The sequence below is a fragment of the Trichechus manatus genome, unplaced genomic scaffold (assembly GCF_000243295.1).
Source record: "Trichechus manatus latirostris isolate Lorelei unplaced genomic scaffold, TriManLat1.0 scaffold00021, whole genome shotgun sequence".
Taxonomy (NCBI): domain Eukaryota; kingdom Metazoa; phylum Chordata; class Mammalia; order Sirenia; family Trichechidae; genus Trichechus; species Trichechus manatus.
The window spans coordinates 23,989,763-24,010,345 of record NW_004443957.1 but is presented as its reverse complement, the minus strand read 5'-3'; the positions used below and the strand labels follow the sequence as shown (position 1 = coordinate 24,010,345).

The 20,583-nt window shown below is 35.5% G+C and overlaps 1 protein-coding gene across 1 annotated transcript; it reads left to right on the top strand.

Annotated features, from left to right (window-relative positions):
* The first annotated feature begins 11,244 nt into the window (after positions 1-11,244).
* Positions 11,245-17,803, top strand: PDC (phosducin). Its single transcript, XM_004372924.2, has 3 exons — positions 11,245-11,353; positions 13,871-14,022; positions 16,857-17,803. The coding sequence occupies exons 1-3, from the start codon at positions 11,293-11,295 to the stop codon at positions 17,382-17,384; spliced, it is 741 nt and encodes a 246-aa protein (XP_004372981.1). The 5' UTR covers positions 11,245-11,292; the 3' UTR covers positions 17,385-17,803.
* The last annotated feature ends 2,780 nt before the right edge of the window (positions 17,804-20,583 follow it).

The following is a 20,583-nucleotide window of genomic DNA, read 5'->3' as shown; positions in this document are numbered from 1 at the left end:
AAGCATACTAATTATTAATATTGTTCCTGTTTTCTAGGACATTCTCAGCTGGTGTATAATGTTTTCGCCTTGTTACCTGACAGTATTCCAGTATTCTTAAAATCAGATATAAAATTTCAACATATAATTCCATAACTTTCAATAATATTAAAAATCTATCAGGAAGCATATGTGTGAAATAATAGACCTGATGGGTTTTGACTTGATTGGATAAACTATCTTTTTTTTTTCTTTTAGAAAATGGTAAGTGATTTCTGAGAATTGATATCAGTCCATGTTGGAAAGAGATAATACTTTTTTTTTCTCAAATAACATAAAATAGGTGGACAAAGATTGTATTTACCATAGGATTTGAAACTGTTTTTTTTTCCCCCCCAACTCCTTCCCGGCTAATGAGTAGGCTTTGCTAATTCTCTTATATAAATCCTATTACTTGCTCAGAGCTATTTCTGCAAGGGTCGTCAATATCCAAGGATCTTAAATCGGAGCTTAAACCTGTCCAAGTTCAAAACAAGTTCAGTAAGTAGACAGAGAGTCTCCTCTATTGAATACAATCAAGGACACCAGACAAACTGTGAGTCCACAAGTTGTCTTCTTGATAATATAACTTTTCAATTTTTACTTTAGGGGGAAAAATGATTTTATTATTTATATATTATTCTGTGTTGTTCTAAGATATTTCAAAGGAACATAAAGTACTGATTTATTAAACTGTACAGACAATAGTGTATTATCTTTCCTTCTTAAAGTGGTTTGCGTTAGTCATCTCCACCAATGGAAATTCAGTTTTGATCTCTGATATTCTTGACAGCAAAAATAAGACCATGAATAAATAAATAATTTTGAAATTTTAAATTCTTCAGTCCTTCCCTTGAGTGAAGGGAGTTCTGAAGGGAAGAACTGATGATTCCTTGCACTTCGTGCTTGGGGACTGGGCACTGAGGCTCCAGAGATGTGAGAAGTGCTATTAGAATGCTGAAGCACTCTCAGACCTCTGAATCAGACACTTATCAGTCCTGTGTTCTTGGCATTTTTAATAAATAGTGCTTTTTATCGTTGTTGCTGCTGCTGCTGCTGCTGCTGTTGTTTTCATCTTTAGAGATAATAATGTCTGTTTCAGAAAGTTACAATTCTTTTGATATTTGTTAAATTAGGTGAAAATTCTTTCAATTGATTTTATTTTTCTTCTATTTTGCTCCCTTGGAGGTGGTTATTATTGGTTATTATTACTAGTAATCTTTTCGGTTTGCATCATGAAAATGAGTGAAATGAGGATTTCTCATTGTTTTTGTAATGAAATATTTTTATTAACTGCAAAAACAGCTTTTAACTATTTTGAACATAAATATATATATATGTATGTATGTTATCCATTATACATGGTAATTAGAATCACCTAACATTAAAGCTAGAAAAAATTTAAGAAATCATCTAATTCATCATGGCAATTTTTTATTGATTCAGTCTTGGCTTGGCTATTATCTTAGTAAACTGGATTAGATATTGTATAAGCTATTGTTAAGAATATACATGAAGCTTTCATAATAATGTCTGAAATGGACTGTAATATATATCATATATATTCATATATTTACAAGATAAAGTGATACTTTAAAAAAGAAAGCTGCTCTGATTTTTTTTTTTTTTTTGCAAGATTCTGAAACTTCTATTTTTTCCAGAACAACTAAGAGAGTATCTATATGTAGTGAGAGCAAACCTGGATAGGTTGATGGATTTTTCTTTCATTTAGGAGCAAGAATTAGGTTACAATTTGAAAAGCTCATATTTTCTCAGAATAAATATTTTTTTATTGAAGATATCAGTTGAAAAATAGGAGATTGCTATTCACTCCTGACATACAAATTGTTTAAAAGGTTCGCTCTCATCTTCCATATGCCAGTCTCATTTGTTGGAAAAGCAAAATTCTTTGAGAAGGGCAGAAGCCAGGAAAACATTACATTTGCTCTGCAGTGTCTTATATCAAAGTTTCTATCACAGTTTTATCAAAGTTGTGATGAACTTTACATAGATGCTGGAGGGAAAATTTATACATAAAGTAAGGAATGTTTTCAATAGAATCAATGTGTGTTTTTATACGCAAAGGAGAGAAAACTAACATTTACTGAACATCAACCATTTGCTCAGCATTTTCTTATTCTTTATAGCAATTTTGAGGACTGTGTCCTGTATTCCACTCAAGCTTCTGGAAATTTATTTTTAAAGAAAACTCATTATGATACCACAAAAATCTTACAGTTGATCTACCCCAAAATTAACAGCTAGAATGACTAAAGGTACCAAGAGAAATCCTGAGTGTTAATATCATCTCTGCAAACTCCAATGTTGTTAAAACTAAAACCTATTGCCGTCGAGTTGATTCTGACTCCTAGCGACCTTATACAACAGAGTAGAACTGCCCCATGAGGTTTCCAAGGAGCGGCTGGATTTGAACTGCCGATCTTTTTGGTTAGCAGCCATAGCTCTTAACTACCACACCACCAGGGCTCCCCTACACTGTTAAAGATCTGAAATTTAGAAAGATACATATATCAATGTGACATAAACACAAAAAGGAAAATCAAAGAGAAAATCACTATGATATACAGAATTGTGGGTAGGAAAGTCAATCATTGAGAAACAATTATGTTCCATTCAAAATAAATCTTCACCTCCCATTGCCCACATGTGAGGTAGAGAAAAGGGAAATTATGGCATAGATGAAATCATTAGATATAGGTAATGATCTGAGAGACAATAGAAGCCTCCACAAGCCCAGTAATAAGCCCCATAATCTGACATGGGTCGGTCAGACCTATGTGATGTGAGATTCCCATCACTAATCACTTCTTTTAATAAGAAAGAAAAAGCAGAACATTTTTTGACAGGAGTCCAATATGACATCGGGGAAAATAGTTATAGCAGGGGTTAACATATCTCATATGTATACATTAGTGCTGGTGAGCACATTAGCCTGGTTTAGTAATCAGATTAGCACACAGTCACCTTGGAAAACATAGGAAAAAAGAGTCCCAAAGAGATGTATGGCTATAGGTGGAGAAAGATAGAACATGAAGACAGTGGAGTAACTAGGGTTGGTGTCACCCAGTGGGGTAACTCATGGAGTCACCCGCCCCCCATGGACCTCTTCCCATACCAGATCATATAATAAATAATTGTTATACAGGTAAGTTTATTATTTATTTTGATCATAGAATAATATGTGATAAATGTAATTATAAATTGCTTAAAAGTAATATTTCTTAGTTATATGGATATTAACAACAAAATTGTTTTATAAAATCTTTCTATATTGAATTACATTAGGCTCTTTACCACCTTAGATAGTATAGAGTCCAGCCCCGCCCAGCTGTCCCCTAGCTCATTCCCACTGTGAACTCGTGTAGCCCCGCCGTTTGAGGTTGTCATCCAGCCAATCGAGTGTGCTCCCTCAGGTGAAGCAAAGCAAGAATAAAGGGTGTGGCTGGGCTGTTGTTAGGTGTCCTCAACTCGGGTCCAACTCATAATGACCCTATGTACAACGGAACGAAACACTTCCCAATCCTGCCCGATCCTCACAATCGTTGCTGTGTTTGAGCCCATGGTTGCAGCCTCTGTGTCAATGCATCTCATTGAGGGCTTCCTCTTTTTTGCTGTCCCCCTACTTTACCAAGCATGATGTCCTTCTCCAGGGACTGGTCTCTCCTGATAACATGGCCAAAGTGAGTGAGATGAAGTTTCACCATCTTCACTTCTAAGGAGCATTCTGGCTGCACTTCTTCCAAGACAGATGTGCTCATTCTTCTGGCATTCCATGGTATATTCAATATTCTTTGCCAACACCATGATTCAAAGGCATCAATTCTTCTTCAGTCTTCTTTATTTTTTGTCCATTTTTCACATGCATATGAGGTGATAGAAAACACCATGGCTGGGATCGGGCACACCTTAGTCCTCAAAGTAACATCTTTGCTTTTTAACACTTTAAAGAGGTCTTTTGCAGCTGATTTGCCCAATGCAATGCTTTGTTTGATTTCTTGACTGCTGCTCCCATGGGCTTTGATTGTGGATTCAGGTAAAATGAAATCCTTGACAACTTCAATATTTTCTCCGTTTATGGTGAGGTTGCTTATTGGTCCATTTGTTTTGTTGATGTTGAGGTGTAATCCATACTGAAGGCTGTAGTCTTTGGTCTTCATCAGCAAGTGCTTTAAGTCCTCTTCCCTTTCAGCAAGAAGGTTGTCTCGTCTGCATTTTGCAGGTTGTGAATGAGAATTCTTCCAATCCTGATGCCGCATTCTTCTTCATATAGTCTGACTTCTAGGATTATTTGCTCAGCATGCAGATTGAATAAGCATAGTGAAAGGATACAGTCCCGACGCACACCCTTCCTGATTTTAACCCACGCAGTATCCCCTTTTTCTGTTGGAATGACTGCCTCTTGGTCTATGTACAGGTTCCTCATGAGCACAGTTAAGAATTCTGGAATTCCCATTCTTTGCAATGTTATCCATAATTTGTTATGATCCACACAGTCAAATGGCTCTGTGTAGTAGATATATTATAGGTAAACATCTTTCTGGTATTCTCTGCTTTTGGTCAAAATCCATCTAACATGAGCAATGATATCCCTTGTTCCATGCTCTCTTCTGAATTCAGCTTGAATTTCTGGCAATTCTCTGTAAATGTGCTGCTGCAACTGTTTTTGAATTATCTTCAGCAAAATTTTACTTGTGTGTTATATTAATGATATTGTTTGATAATTTCTGAATTCTGTTGGATCACTCTTCTTTGGAATGGGCACAAATATGGATCTCTTCTGGTTGGTTGGATCTCTTCCAAACTCCTTGGCATAGATGAGGGAGCACATCCAGTGTTGCATACATCTGTTGAAACACCTCAATTGGCGTTTCGTTGATTCCTGGAGCCTTGTTTTTCACCAATGCCTTCAGTGCAGCTTGGACTTCTTCCTTCAGTACCATCAGTTCTTGATCATATGCTATGTCCTGAAATGGTTGAACATTGACCAATTCTTTTTGGTACAGTGACTCTGTATTCCTTCCATTTTCTTTTGATGCTTCTTGCATCATTCAATATTCTGCCCATCCAAAACCAAAAAACCAAACCCACTGCCACTGAGTCGATTCTGACTCATAGTGATCCTATAGGACAGAGTAGGACTGGCCCATAGGGTTTACAAGGAGCTGCTGGTGGATTCAAACTGTTGACCTTTTGATTAGCAGCCTGAACTCTTAACCACTTTGCCACCAGAGCTCCACTGTGCCTATAGACTCCTTCAATAGTGCAACTCGGGGCTTGAATTTTTTCTTCTGTTCTTTCAGCTTGAGAAATGCTGAGCATGTTCTTCCCTTTGATTTCTAACTCCAGGTCTTTGCATGTTTCATTAAAATACTTTACTTTGTTTTCTTGAGATGCCCTTTGAAATCTTCTGTACAGCTCTTTTAGTTCATCATTTCTTCCATTCACTGTAGCTGCTCTACATTCACAAGCAAGTTTCAGTCTCTTCTGTCATCCATTTTGGTCTTTTCTTTCTTTCCTGTCTTTTTAATGACCTTTTGCTTTCTTCATATATGATGTCTTTGATGTCATTCCATAACTCATCTTGTCTTCTGTGGTTGAGCTGAAGAGGTGTGATTTCCCTTCCTCCTTCCCCTGCCCAGTTTTCATTGGCTTTCATTGTCAGGGAGGCAGGGGAGGGATCCTTTTTGTTCTGAGCTCCTCTTACTATTGGGTGAATATCTCACAAGGTGATTGGTGAAAAGAGTGTTAAATCAGGTTTTGCCCCACCTCTAATCCTTCCATTTCCCCTAGCAGTCCTATAGGGTGGTCATTTTGGTGTCACTCCCTCTGACAGTGGCACTTGCTGTGGTCCACACACATCCCCAACACCCCCCTAGTGACGCCACTGCATGAAGCTCTGCAAGGGTGAGCAGCATACAGCGTGATACCCTTATGGAGCACAAATCAAGACACAGAATCCAAGTTTCTAACAACAGTGAAGGTTAAGCAGGATGTCTGTAGATTTTGTCCACCTAGCAGTTTTGCTTGGTTTCAGCCATCTAACAATGTAATATAATCCAGGTAGTGTCATAAAGATAGATAATTTGCTAGATTCCATTTTATTTGAGTTAAAGAGCTATTGTACTTCAGTACTTGATTTCCAGTCATTTATATCCTATGGCTAATCATGCTCAGGCATAATAATGCCATTCTTAGAACAGCACTTTCTGTGAAACATCTTCTCCCAAAAGGGAACATATACATTCATGTATAAAAGAAAAGGAAGATTATTTATTTTAAATTCACAACTAAAGAACTATCTCATTGTGAGAATTTTGCACTGAAACTATATCAAGGTTCTATTGTTTTCTGTATTTTGTATGTCCTTGAAAAGACTGCAGGTACATCATAGGTAGAGAATCAATGTTCATGTTTGGTTGTTTAACCTCTTTACTCCATACTTAATGGAAATCACTATCAAAATAAGGCATCTAAAGCCTCTATTAGTAATTTGAAAGAAAACAAAGGAAGGAATGAACCTCAGCCCTCCTGAATAAAATTGAGCACTTCTGTTGAGCCTTTTTTCTCAGGCATTTCGCTTTTATTTCTCAAGGGAAAACTTAAAATGCTTAAATGCTTAAAATATTTTTCTTGGTGTGGAAAATTCTGCTATACATTGTATTCTTGGATGTACTTCTATAGTTACTTGAGCTTATCTGAACTAGGTGAGCACACACTCTCCATCCCAAGACTGTGTACCACTCCTTTGATTTACTTCTTTAGAGCAATATTCTTGATTCTATTGCAGTTAGTACAGAACACCAATATTTTCCTGAGGGCAGCACAACAACTCAAAAATTAGCCAAGAAAATAACTGGCATTTGTATTACCTGCATGCAGGGGCTTCCTGCCCTACATTTTTGTAGGGCCTTTTGTGTCATTCCAAGAACGTGGACCCAGAGGCAGGGAAAGAACTAGTAAAGAATACAACAAATGTACAAGTTAATTCTATGCATTACTCATTCCCCTAACTAAAATCCTTAGAGGATGGGTGGGGAACCCTGGGAAATCCAGAGGCTCCAAACGCTTTGGGAAGTAATGAAAAGAAGGCTATGGAGGGCCAAAGCACAGAAACAGGGATCAGCATCTACATAGAAGTAGATACTTCTTTACCAAATACAAAGCAAGCCAACTATATTTATTTGTGATTTCCAACAAATGGAAAAGTAGCAGAAAGTTTAACAGACTGAAGTGTTACTTTCTAAAAATATGCCACATACTAAGAAGTTTTTGTTTTTGTTTTTTTTTTAAAATAAAACTTGGGCTAGATAATAGCAGGCCTAAGGAACAAATTTTAGGAATTGACTTTAAAGACTGCCAAAGTCATAGAATTGTTATTTCAGTTGTGTTGAAAAGATCAAATATCATTCCTTGGAGTCTAGATTTAATTCTTTTAAATGTTTGATATGAGGCCACACAAAGCTCACAGTGTAATGTTTCCATAATTTTGCCACACATGCAAGAGTAGTTCTATAAAGAGCACTCCCTAGTTTATTTTGATACATAATTGATGCATATTGCCTGCCACACTTACTTTTATAAATGATACAGAGACATAAGATTAATGATAAATTTTCAATCAATTTGTATGACTGTCAAGAACCAAGAGTAAGCAAAGCCATTTTGTTTTTTCTACTGACTTTCCGGTGTCATTGTTACCATTCAGAATTAATTCAGATAACTTGAAAACAAATGCTCTTTTATTACATTCACTACAAGCAAACGAGGTTTTATCCAAAACAGAGAAATATATCATTCAAATAAACACTGTACCAAGTGGTTTAGGGACACGGTGACTTATTGATTTGTTATTTTCCATATCCACATTTTGGTTCTAATGCATATACAAAAAAATTAGATTGATTTGCTTGGTTAGTGAACTTATTCCTAAAGCATTTTATTAAAGACACCATGGTATAGTGGAAAAAATAATTTTGTGAGAATTAAATATATAAAGTACCTAGCAAATAGTTGTTGTTAGTTGCCGTCAAGTTGATTCCAACTCATGGCGACCCCAAGTGTGCAGAGCAGAACTTCTCCATGGGGTTTTCAGGGCTGTAACCTTTCAGAATCAGATTGCCAGGCCTCACTCCCAAGGAGTCCCTGGGTGGGTATGAATTGCCAATCTTTCAGTTAGTAATCCAGTGCTGAACCCTTTGTAGCAGCCAGGGACTCCTGGTAGATTATTTTTTAAAATGCTGCTCTTACTTATTATTTACATTGTGTGAAACAAATATAAGAAATAAGACAAAGACAAGTAAAAAAATCTCTGTCTTCAAAGAACTTCCAGCATTGAAAGAGAAAGGCATGAAAACTAATGCTATAAATTGTTGTGGATGCCAGGAGAGAAGTCAGTTTAGGATACAGTGATGAGATCATTGTCCTATTTGAAAAACTGCCAGTAATCTACAACAGAAAACAAAGCTTTTCTTAAGAAACACTAAGAACAGACAAGTCAGTTCTAAACTAGATATTCTGATTAGACTGGATGAACATATTTAAAATGATTAACAATTGACATCATCCCAGTGTCATGTGAACAAGGGTAATGATGATAATGAAATGTCTTAGTGGTGTAATTTGTGCTTTTAAAACAGTCTTCTTAAACCAATGTTTAAGAAGTTTACTCATTTCTTTTCTATTGTAAACCATCATTATTACATGTGAAACAGAAACAAGATGCAGAATCATCTAAAAATTGTCTCATTTTAGTTCATGGTAAAATTACTAAACCGGTTGGGGGGATGGTGTTAGGACAAAGTTTGAGAAATGTTATTTCATTGAAGTCACTATTTTAAATTATTATTAAAATCTTACATTAAGAGGAAAGTAAAACCCTACTTTGGTAGAATTATATATTAAACTATATTATTCACCAATATTAACTTTTTTAAATCTTTTGAAGAGTTTGTTTATACCATTTTAAATGAATAATATTGTTGAAAAATATCTAAATAACAATTTTCTTTGACATAAATATTATTAATTAAGATAGTACTATAACAGTCTAAAATAAAAAAGATATGTCACAGATTTTTATAATTGTGTAACAGTTAACGTCTCAACTACTAGCTGAAAGGTTGGCGGTTCCAACCCTCTCAAAGGCACCTCAGAAGACAGGCCTAGCAATCTGCTTCCAAAAGATCATAGCCTTGAAAACCCTATGCAGCAGTTCTACTCTGCACACATGGGGTCACATTGCGTTAGAATTGACTCGATGACAATTAACAAGATGGAAAAAACAGTAACTCTTTAAATCACAGTGAATCCTGGTGAAGATAGTTTGTTTTTCTGACTCCCTGCCCTAACTTACCTCCAATTTCCAATCACACACAGATGCATTTACTACCACCCAAAGTCTTGTGATTAGTTTATTGTTATTTTGAAATCTTTTAACCTAGAGCAGACATGGAATTTTTTAACCACTAATAACACTATAGAGAACCCTGATTAAGTGCTCAGCTGCTAGCCGAAAGGTTAGCAGTTCGAATCCACCAGAAAGATGTGGCAGTCTGCTTCCATAAAGATTACAGCCTTGGAAACCCTATGGGGCAGTTCTACTTTGTCCTGTAGGGTCACTGTGAGTCAGCATCAACTCAACGGCTGTGAGTTTGGTTTTTGGAAATAATACTATTGCAAATCAAATGTTGATCATATTTTTAAATGACTGATTCATAGTATATACATACAAATATGATATATTTTTATTTTATTTAACAGACTCATATAGAACTTACTATTTGCCAGGATGGAGCCCTGGTGGCAGAGTGGTTAAGAGGGTGGCTGCTAACCAAAAGGTGGGCTGTGCGAATCCACCACCCTTTTCTTGGTAACCCTATGGGAAATTCTACTCTTTTCTGTAGGGTTGCTATGAGGTGGAATCGACCCAATGGCAAAGGGTTTAGTTTTTTCTTTTTTGTTAAGCACCTTACAAATACCATTTAAATTAATTTTAGTATGATAGTGCAAATTTTGAGGAAGGTTAAATATTTGGGATAATTAGAAAACCTAGATGACAAGGATATTAATAGGAATGTATATCAAAACTATCAATAGCTAATTACACTCTACTTTCTTCCTCTAAAGAGGCTTCAAGCAGTGCAAAGTACACAGGGTGGATTACTCAATAAGCAAGGTAAGCATGGGCTTACGTGTGCTTACTTACTAATCTGTAGTGAACAATTTCACATGGGTTTCACCACATCTTTGATATAAACTGTTAGTATATTCTCCCAGACTTGAAATTTTCAGGAAAACCACAACTATACGAACTCTTTACTGAATGGGTCAATACGGCTAAGAATTGAGTTTTCTAGATAGTTGAAGGATAAATAAGCAAATAGGCTGGAGTTAAGTATGAACTTAAAAAGGCCCTACTTGAAGATATCAAGCAGTTTCCTATGAGTAAAAGTCCATGCACTTTTAGTAGATTATGTGATATATATTTTAGTTTCTCAAAAGGTCTATAGGATTAGCTCCTGGTTGTTTTCATTTGTTTGGTAGATATTGTTGACATCAGAACTTGCTCTATGGTATGAAAACAAGTTATGGTGTTCAGGTTTTGAAGAGAAGTGTTCCTTATACCATCATTCTTTAATGCCTATTCAGATGTTGGATTTTTCAAACCCCATTAAGAAAAATGGTTGTACCTTAGTATATTAACTGCTATAATAGGGTACTAGTTAAAAGAGTTGGCTCTGACATCAAATAATCTAGGCTTAAATCTACTCCACCACTTACTGTGTGATTTGTGGCAAGTAACTTAAACTCTCTGTACTTCAGCTTGCTTGGTTGTAAAATGGTGTAAATAATTGTCCTTGCAATATATGGTCATGTGAGAATTAAATGATTATAAAATAAAATTATTGGAACAATTCTTCGAAAATATTAAGTGTTCACTAAGTATACCATTATTATTTTTTAATTTTTATTATTAAGATTTTGGGATATAATTTTATGAATTTTGGTAACAAGCAATAACAAAAAATGAAAACCAATAATAAACAATATTCACTAAGTATATAGACCGAAACTGAAAGACCTAAAGAAAAAAGGCAAATTTTGCATTATGCAAACTCCTTAGGTCCAGATATCTTTACATGAGATCTCTATCTCTATATATGTATATACAAATATACACATATATCTTGGAATTCACCAGTCATCATTATATCTTTGTTCATCCTCTAGATTATATCAAATCCAATCCCTAAAATGGAAGAAGCCAAAAGTCAAAGTTTGGAAGAAGACTTTGAAGGACAAGCCACACATACAGGTAAGCAAAGATAGAAGGAAAAAAAAAATTACTCAATATGGAATTTATTTCAAGTAATACCTTTGGATGGTTTGATAGAATTATCTAAAAAATACTTGATTTGGTAAATTAATTTCAAATTGGACAACTCCTAAAATGGTTTTATTTACATAGATGTCAAAGAATAAGAAACATTATTGAGAATTTTATGCTGCTCAATATCACAAAACATCTCTATTTACACTATAATTAGGCCATTTTCCTCTTTCCTAGTTCCCCCACTATGGACTTCCCTTGCCATTGTGAACAGCAGCAGACCAAAAGGCAAATAAATAATCTGAGTCTTTATTTTTAACATTTTGGATCTGAAAAAAATAATGGGGATGATAAAAAATTCTTGAATCAAACAGATTTTAAGATTTCTCCAGAAAACCCCAAACTTCAATTCATTTACTCTAGTCTGTTTTCTTAATCTGTTAAGAAATTGTGTGTGGCTGTCTATATGCCACTAAGAGCTTACAAGTTAAATAGCACGACTTAAAATAAAAAAGTCAGGTTTCTTTTAACTATACTGAATATCATTTGACTAAAATTTCCCTTTTTCTTATAATAATATGAACTGGAGTCTTTAAATGTATCCAGCAGTTTAAATAAATTCACACAATAGACTAAACACATGGGAATTCATTATATAGTAGCCGTGAGAGCAATATCTTTCTAAGCATGACACAAAGCCTACACACCATAAAAGATAAGATTGATAAATTCAGCTATAGAAAGGAAGAAAAGAGGAAAGAAGGACGGAAGGAGGGAGAGGAGGGAAATAAAGAATGATTCGGGGCAGAAAGAAAGAAGGCAGGCAGGCAAAGTCTGCTGTCTGGCAAAAGCAACCAAGAGCAAATCCAAAAAACATTCAATAAATTGGGAAATAACATTTGTAACTCATATGACATACAAATGGTTAATTTCCTGATATGTGTTAAGATCTCCAACAAATCAATAAAAAAAGAACAACAACCTAATGGAACAATGGGCAAAAGACAGGACAGACCATTCACAAAAATTTTAAAAAGAAAAAAAAATGACACTCATAAACCTAAAACTAGAAAAAGATACAATTCTCCACACAGTTGGTAAAAGCAAAAATGTTTGATCACACTTTTGGAAAAAGGCACCCTCCCATGTTTCTGGTAGGAGTATAAATTTGTACTTTTTCTGTAGTGGCAGTTTAGAAAAATTGAAATTAGAAATGTATATACTCTGATCAAGCAATTTTACTTCTATAATCTACAGATATACCTGCACACACAGAGAAAACAATGTATCTGTAAGATTCATCACAAAGCAACATATATCATTTTAAAAATGTGGAAACAACAATGTGCATCAGTAAGAAACTCTTTAAGTAAATTATGTACATCTACACAATAGAATACTATGATTCCATTAAAAAAGAAAAAAAGAACCTCTTTATGTATCTATATGAAAGAATCTTCGAGATATATTACAAAGTGAAAAGAGGCAGGCAGGGAAAAGCATGTATAATATACTACTATTTGTAGGAAATAGGAAAAAAATTCTCCTCTCTACCGACATAAACACACACACATGTATTTTTTTGTATATGCAGAAAATATATCTGGAAGACTATACAAGAAAACAAAATTATTGATTACCTGAGTATAATTTATATAAACAAAAGTAGTATAAAATAAGCTTTTTAGGCAACATGGAAGAGAAAGAGAATGCATCTACCTATAGAATGCAGTATTAAAGGCATGCATGTGGCTAAGTTTTAGGGAAGAATATTCAGTGTAATACTGCGTATTTTCAAGAATTTGAGACCCTCCATCCAAGCACTGTTTCATTGATCAGGACAACTGAGTATCAGAATTTCAGTTGGATCATCCTTGATTTAATTAATTAATTTTTCTTAAATTTGAAAATTCCATCCTTTCTGTATTTGTAAAAGATTTTTACAATCTTAAAAAGAACTGTGTGTTTTTGTAATGATTTTATTGAGGTCATTTTAGTTTTGTTAATTTAGGTCAAACCACCTTCTCACTGGTTGTCTTTTATGTGACATTGTTATTGTTGTATTCTGGATCCTGATAACATTGTAATTTGTTTTCCCAACAATTCCAGTTTCCTTCACAATTTTAGTTTATTGCTGAAGCTTCTTTCCCATTTAATAAAAGTGCCATTTTTCTAAAATTCTTACTTCCTCCCTACACTTAAAGTTTTAAATATCATTACTCCAAAATTTTGCCAATAATTCAAAGTGTGTAATTTGGATTTTCATTTGTTCTGATGTTTTTGAAAGAGTCTTTGCCAAAGCTGATTTAGCAACACTAACGTGGGTGAGCATCTTTACAAGCAGGGTGTTCAGAAATTTCTAGCCCAAACAAGATGTTTGTTTCTGACGCAGGAGATGACAAGTCTATTCCTATAAATTGTGATACTTACACGAATTTCAATTGTGGAAATGGTCCTTTTGAAAATAAAAAGGGAAGAAATTTATTTTTAATTTTATTCTAGGACCCAAAGGAGTAATAAATGATTGGAGAAAGTTTAAATTAGAGAGTGAAGATTCTGATTCAGTCCCTCCTAGCAAGAAGGAGATTCTCAGGCAAATGTCTTCTCCTCAGAGTAGAGATGACAAAGATTCAAAAGAAAGATTCAGCAGAAAGGTAAGATCAGGAAAAATCAATAATAAATAATTTGCAATACATTTTCAGTCTAAATTACTGTAAAGAATCATTTTAGAAATATTACAAAATATAGATACATTACAAAAGTGTTATTTGCAGCATTATTTGCATTGGCAAAAAAATGAAAATGAAGTGAATGCCTATTAAGGCATTCCATACTAAGAAATACTTGGCAGCTATTAAAAGAATGAGTTACAGCTACATAAGCTGACTTAGAGGCAGTTCTACAATGTACAATTATGTGAAAAAGCAAGAGACAGAGAATTTTAAATACAGTATATGATCCCATTTAAAATAATGAAAAAAAAACCTTACATATGTATGTTTATGCCTATTTGATTATATGAGCATGTATCTTCATACAAAAAGCAACTCACTGAGCTGACAATGTTGATTATTTGGGAGGATGGGATTGGTTGGGAGGAAAACAGGAGGAGGAAGGAGGTAAGTGGAATAAGCCACATTTTTTTTTAATCCACAATAAAACCAAAAAGCAGCATTTTTTAACAAGAATATCGCTTATTTACCTAAGTTATATAATGTGTAGGAGTCCTTAGGTGGTGAAAACAGTTAAGCAGTTGACTACTAGCCGAAAGTTTGGGGCTTCAAACCCACCCAGAGGCTCCTCAGAAGACAAGTCCTGGCAGTCTGCTTCCGGAAGGTCACAGCCTTGAAAACCCTATGGTGCAGTTGTACTCTGTACACATGGAATCACCATGAGTCAGAATCAATTCAAAGGTAACTAACAACAACAATATATAATGTGTATGTCTATACATAAGAAGATACGTTAAAAGACAATCTGTAAAATGTTTGTGGAGATTATTTCAGAGTATTAAACTCGCTGCCATCAAGTCGATTCCAACTCATGGCAACCCCATGTATTACAGAGTACAACTGCTCCTTTGGGTTTTCTCAGCTGTATCCTTTTGGAAGCAAATAGACAGGCCTTTCTTATTGGCGCCACTGGATGGGTTCGAACTACCAACCTTTAGATTAGCAGCCAAGCTAAAGTGGTGAAATGTCAATATTTATTACTTCCTTCCTTCATTTTTTAGGTTAAGGTAATTTTTTATGCAAACATGAGCATGTACTATTTATACAATACTAATAACCAAATCTGTTGCCGTTGAGTCAATTCCAACTCATAGAGACCCTACAGGACAGAGTAGAACTGCCCCATAGGGTTCCCAAGGAGCGACTGGTGGATTCAAACTGCCAAACTTTTGGTTAGCAGCTGTAGCTCTTAACCACTGCAACACCAGGGCTCCATAATAATAACATATACCATAAAGTGCTTTTCATTGCAGGGAAAAAATCACTTCAGTGTCATATTTATCTCCAAACAGTGTATACAAGTTCTGTATACTGATGCTGGACAGACTGTGCATCAGAAACATGCTTTGACTCAGGCTTCTAATCTGTAAGTCTAAGATCTTGTTTTTGAGTTTTGGTTCCTTTATTGGCGCACTGTTTGATGTGGATGAGACAAATTTATCCATCCGAGGAATTGTAATAACACTTCCTCCGCCTGTTTTAAAGAGATGTGAAGAGAAGATAAATATGAAAGTGTTTTGAAACATGTAAAATAATATACAAATGTGAAACTTTATAATTATTAAAAATCTGGTAGTAAGGTTGTTGTTATTTGCTGTAGAGTTGATTCGGATTCATGGTGGCCCCGTGTGTGCAGAGTAGAACTGCTCCATAGGGTATTCAAGGCTGTACCTTTAGCAAGCAGATCTCCAGGCCTGTCTTTGGAGACGCTTCTGGGTGGGTTTGAACTACCTAACTTTTGGCTGGTAGTCGAGCACTTAACTATTTGTGCCACCCCAGGACTCTTAAATTTACACTAAAGGTTGGCAGTTCGAACCCACCAGCCCAGGAGAGAAGACCTGGCGATCTGCTTCTGTAAAGACTGCAGCTTAGGAAACCCTATAGGGGCCGTTCTACTCTATCCTATAGGATTGCTATGAATTGCAATAGACTCAACGGCACACAACAACAACATATCCATATCTAAGGACCCTGGGTAGCACAAATGGTTTGTGCTGGTCTGTGAACTGAAAGGTTGGCAGTTTGAACCTACCCAGCCACACCACGGATGAAAAGGCCTGGCGATCTGCTTCCAAAATGTTACAGCCCTGAAAATCCTAAGGAGCAGTTCTACCCTATAGAGTCAGAATCAACTTGATGGCAACTAACAACACCCCACCACTTTGGAGAAAGTTTTACAGAAAGAGAACAGAATTACTTTTTTTGTTTTGTTCTTGTTTTACCCCTTCTCTTTCTGTAAAATTTTCTCAAAGTGGCAGGGAGTTAAATGACTTGAGGTCTGACTGAGATTTTGAGAATCTCACGGTTCAACTATAGTCAGAAAAATTTATACATGCATTTAATCATTCATTTCATCATGAAATAATTAGTGAGTCCCTATTACATGCCAAACACTATAGCAGATGTTAGAGATACAGTGATGAATGAGACAAACAAAACACCTGCCTCCATAGAACTTATTTGCTGGAAAAACTGGCATTAATAATTAAATAAATACATAACATGATATCAAGTAGTGTTTATTGCTATGAAGAAAAATAAACCAGCATAAGGAATAGAAAGTGTGGGGATCTTTTACGTAGGGTAGCTGAGGAAGGTGACATTTGAACAAACGAAAGGCTGTATCAACAGTGGGCAGGGGGATGGTCCTGCCAGAGAGAACAGACAAAAACTCTTGGAGCTAAGGATGGGTTTGTTGTGTCTAAGGAATATAAATTTCTGACTGAATGATCTCTGTTTCTTTCATCTACTTCCAGATGAGCATACAAGAATATGAACTAATCCATCAAGACAAAGAGGATGAAAATTGCCTTCGTAAATACCGTAGACAGTGTATGCAGGATATGCACCAGAAGCTGAGTTTTGGGCCTAGATACGGGTTTGTATATGAGCTGGAAACAGGGGAGCAATTCCTGGAAACCATTGAAAAGGAGCAGAAGATCACCACAATTGTCGTTCACATTTATGAAGATGGTATCAAGGGCTGTGATGCTCTAAACAGTAGTTTAAGGTGTCTTGCAGTCGAATACCCTATGGTCAAGTTTTGTAAAATAAAAGCCTCTAATACAGGCGCTGGTGACCGCTTTTCCTCAGATGTGCTCCCCACATTGCTGGTCTACAAAGGTGGGGAACTCATAAGCAATTTCATTAGTGTTGCTGAACAGTTTGCTGAGAAATTTTTTGCTGGAGACGTGGAGTCTTTCCTAAATGAATATGGGTTACTACCTGAAAGAGAGGTACATGGCCTACAGCAGGCCAACATGGAAGATGAAGATACTGAATAAAGATTTACTACATCAATATCTTGTATTTTTCTTTTACACATTGAAAGTTGATTTTGGTAGTATCCATATTCTTTTAGGGAAGACCAAGTATAGCCATGGCTATTATAATTTGGGGAAAAAAAAGATTGACACTAAAATTGTATTATTAGCATTTCTTAGTTATAGTTAATTGATATAACATTTTACTACATAAACACTGTAGTCTTCAGCAATATTGTTAGTAGACAATGTAGATATGGATAATATTGTGACTTTGTCAAAAAATTCTTTCACGTTATATAAGCAAGTGTTAGCTTTTTTACATCTTGATTTTTGCTCAGTGTTATTATTTGGGCTCTTTGAATTATATTATTAATTATAAATTTGCTTGTGTAATATGAATAAAGTCTCACGAGAAAATAAATTTTCTATTTGAAGTCTATTATTTCTCAAGTATTACATTATCAAGGCCCTAAAAATATTATAAATTCAAAATTACAAAAAGTTATCATTCAGTAAGATATAGTCCAACCAAACCAATGCATGAGAAACTTAGAAATACTGTGCTGTATTAAAGTTGTAAAACAAAAAGAGTGTTTGTTGAAACTAAAATTTCAGAATCTTACCTAGGAAAAAAAGGCAGAATGAAAGCAAGTCTTTTGTATTCTCTAGACAAAAGGATATTATTTAGTAATAATAATATTAAAAATAACTATCTTTTATTGGTTGCTTATTATGAGCCAGTACTTTATATATACCAAAACCTGTTGCCGTCAAGTAGATTCTGACTCATAGCAACCCTATAGGACAGAGTAGAACTGACCTATAGGGTTTCCAAGGAGCGGCTGGTAGATTCAAACTACCAACCTTTTGGTTACCAGCCAAGCTCTTAAGCCCCACAACATATCTTTTCTAATTTTTAACCACAATTCTGTAAGTAAATAGTATTACTCTCATTTTACAAATAATGAAACTGAGACTCAGAGAAGTTAAGTGGAAGTTCTATTTCCACTTTAAAACACTTGGAAATCTCTCCTACACATGGAAATGCAAATAAATATAATTTTCAAAATAAAATTTTACAAATGTTTTAAATGTACAAATGTGCTGAAGAGCAAGATAAAGGAAATTTCTAGGTGTGTGAGTCAGCGCAGAAACATAATAGTGTGTAATAGCTGAACTGATAGGGCCTACAGTTGAAGAGCCAGTGCTTGATTAAGTAACCAGAAATGGGTTTCCTGTGAGAACTGTGCTTAAAGTGAGCTTGCACATTTCCTCCTGGTGGCCCAAGGTTGAAACCAGACGTTTGCCACCAATTCTAGACTCCACTCTCCTAAATGACTATTTCATAGCTTCTCTTCTTTCCTGAAAACTTTTACATCCCCTGCCCCATATCAAACACTTGACCTTGTTCAAAAGTCATTGAAAAAATAGAAATCACCAGATGAGATCTACGTCATATTTCTCTCTTCAGATCTAAAATGTGCACCTGCATATACACACTGATTCCACTGGCATTATGATGGAAGAAATGTCTAGACAGCTATCTAAGGCCAACTAATCAAACTGTGCTCTGGATTCTATCCTCATCCACATGGTAATTTTCCTCCTACAATTATTCCCCCTCTCTCTGCATTGTGTTTCTCTCGTTCTCTATGTGATATTATTCATGTTGGCTTATAAATGAGTTTTAAAATTGTTCACTATTTAGAATATGCTCATCTATAATTTAAAATTGCCAGCTATCTGCTTTCCTTTATAATCATGTCTTATGAAAGAAGTATCTAAAGTCAATTCACTTCCAATTTTTTTTTTATCCCATTCCAATGAGGTATTTGTCCCAACCACTCTAATTACAATTGTAGTCATCTTGTCAAATTTAATGATCATTCTCATTTCTTATTTTATTCTATTTCCCATAAGCATGTGTGAGAGTTGACCATTTCTCCTTTTATTGAATCACTTCCTTTGACTTCTTTGACAACATATGCTGCTGGTTTGCCTTCTATCCTTCTATTTCATATAAGTGTCTTTCCCTAACTTCTCTAATTACATACTAGGTAACCTTCTCCAGCCCACAGCCTTAAATATCATTTATACACAGAACACTCTCAAGTTCACATCTACAGCTTTACCTCTTCCCTAGGCTCCACAATCTACGTCTCAACTGCAGGTCTTCCCTTGAACTTGGAACAGTTGTGGTTTTTTGTTTTTCAACATGGACATTTTAAAAGAAGGAAGGAAAAAAAAAAAACCCCTAATTTTTCTCTAAAACTAGCCCCTCTCCTGCATCTTCCCAATCTGAATTTCTGACCCTTGGCTGCTGTAAACCTAAGATTCATTCTTTTTTTTTTAATTTTTTTTTTTATTGTATTTCAGATAAAGGTTTACAGGACAAATAGTTTCTCATTAAACAGTCAGTACACGTATTGTTTTATGACATTGGTTAACAACCCCACAACATGTCACCACTCTCACTTCTCGACCTTGGAGGATCTTTTTTTTTTTCTGTTTTTGGTGAAAATATAAATAGCCAAAGGTATATCATTTCAAAAATTTCTCCATGTACAACTCCGTGACATCAGTTACATTCTTCCAGTTGTGCTGCTATTCTCATATCCTTTTCCAAATTATTCCATCACCATTATCTTCAACTCACTGTCCCCTAGGCTTCCCATCAAACCTTTTGAGTTGCTGTTGTCAGTTTGATCTCACATAGATAATTTTTTTTTTTTTTTTGGTACTTTAGATGAAGTTTTACAGAACAAATAGTTTCTCATTAAACAGTATGCATATTGCTCTATGACAATGGTTAACAACACCACAACATGTCAACACTGTCCCTTGTCAACCTTGGGTTCCCTATCACCAGCTTTCCTGTCTCTTCCTGCCTTCTAGTCCTTGCCCCTGGACTGCTGTGCCTCATTAGTCCTGTTTTGTTTCATGAGGCTGTCCAATCCCCGGCTGAACGGTGAACCTCAGGAGTGACTCCACCACTGAGCTAAAAGGGTGTCCAGGGTCCATACTCTTGGGGATTCTCCAGTCTCTGTCAGGCCAGTAAATCTGGTCTTTTTTTTGTATGTTAGAATTTTGTTCTACATCCTTCTCCAGCTCTGTCCAGGACCCTCTGTTGTGATCCTGGTCAGAGCAGTCAGTGGTGGTAGCTGGGCACCATCTAGTTGTACTGGACTTAATCTGGTGGAGGCCTTGGTAGCTGTGG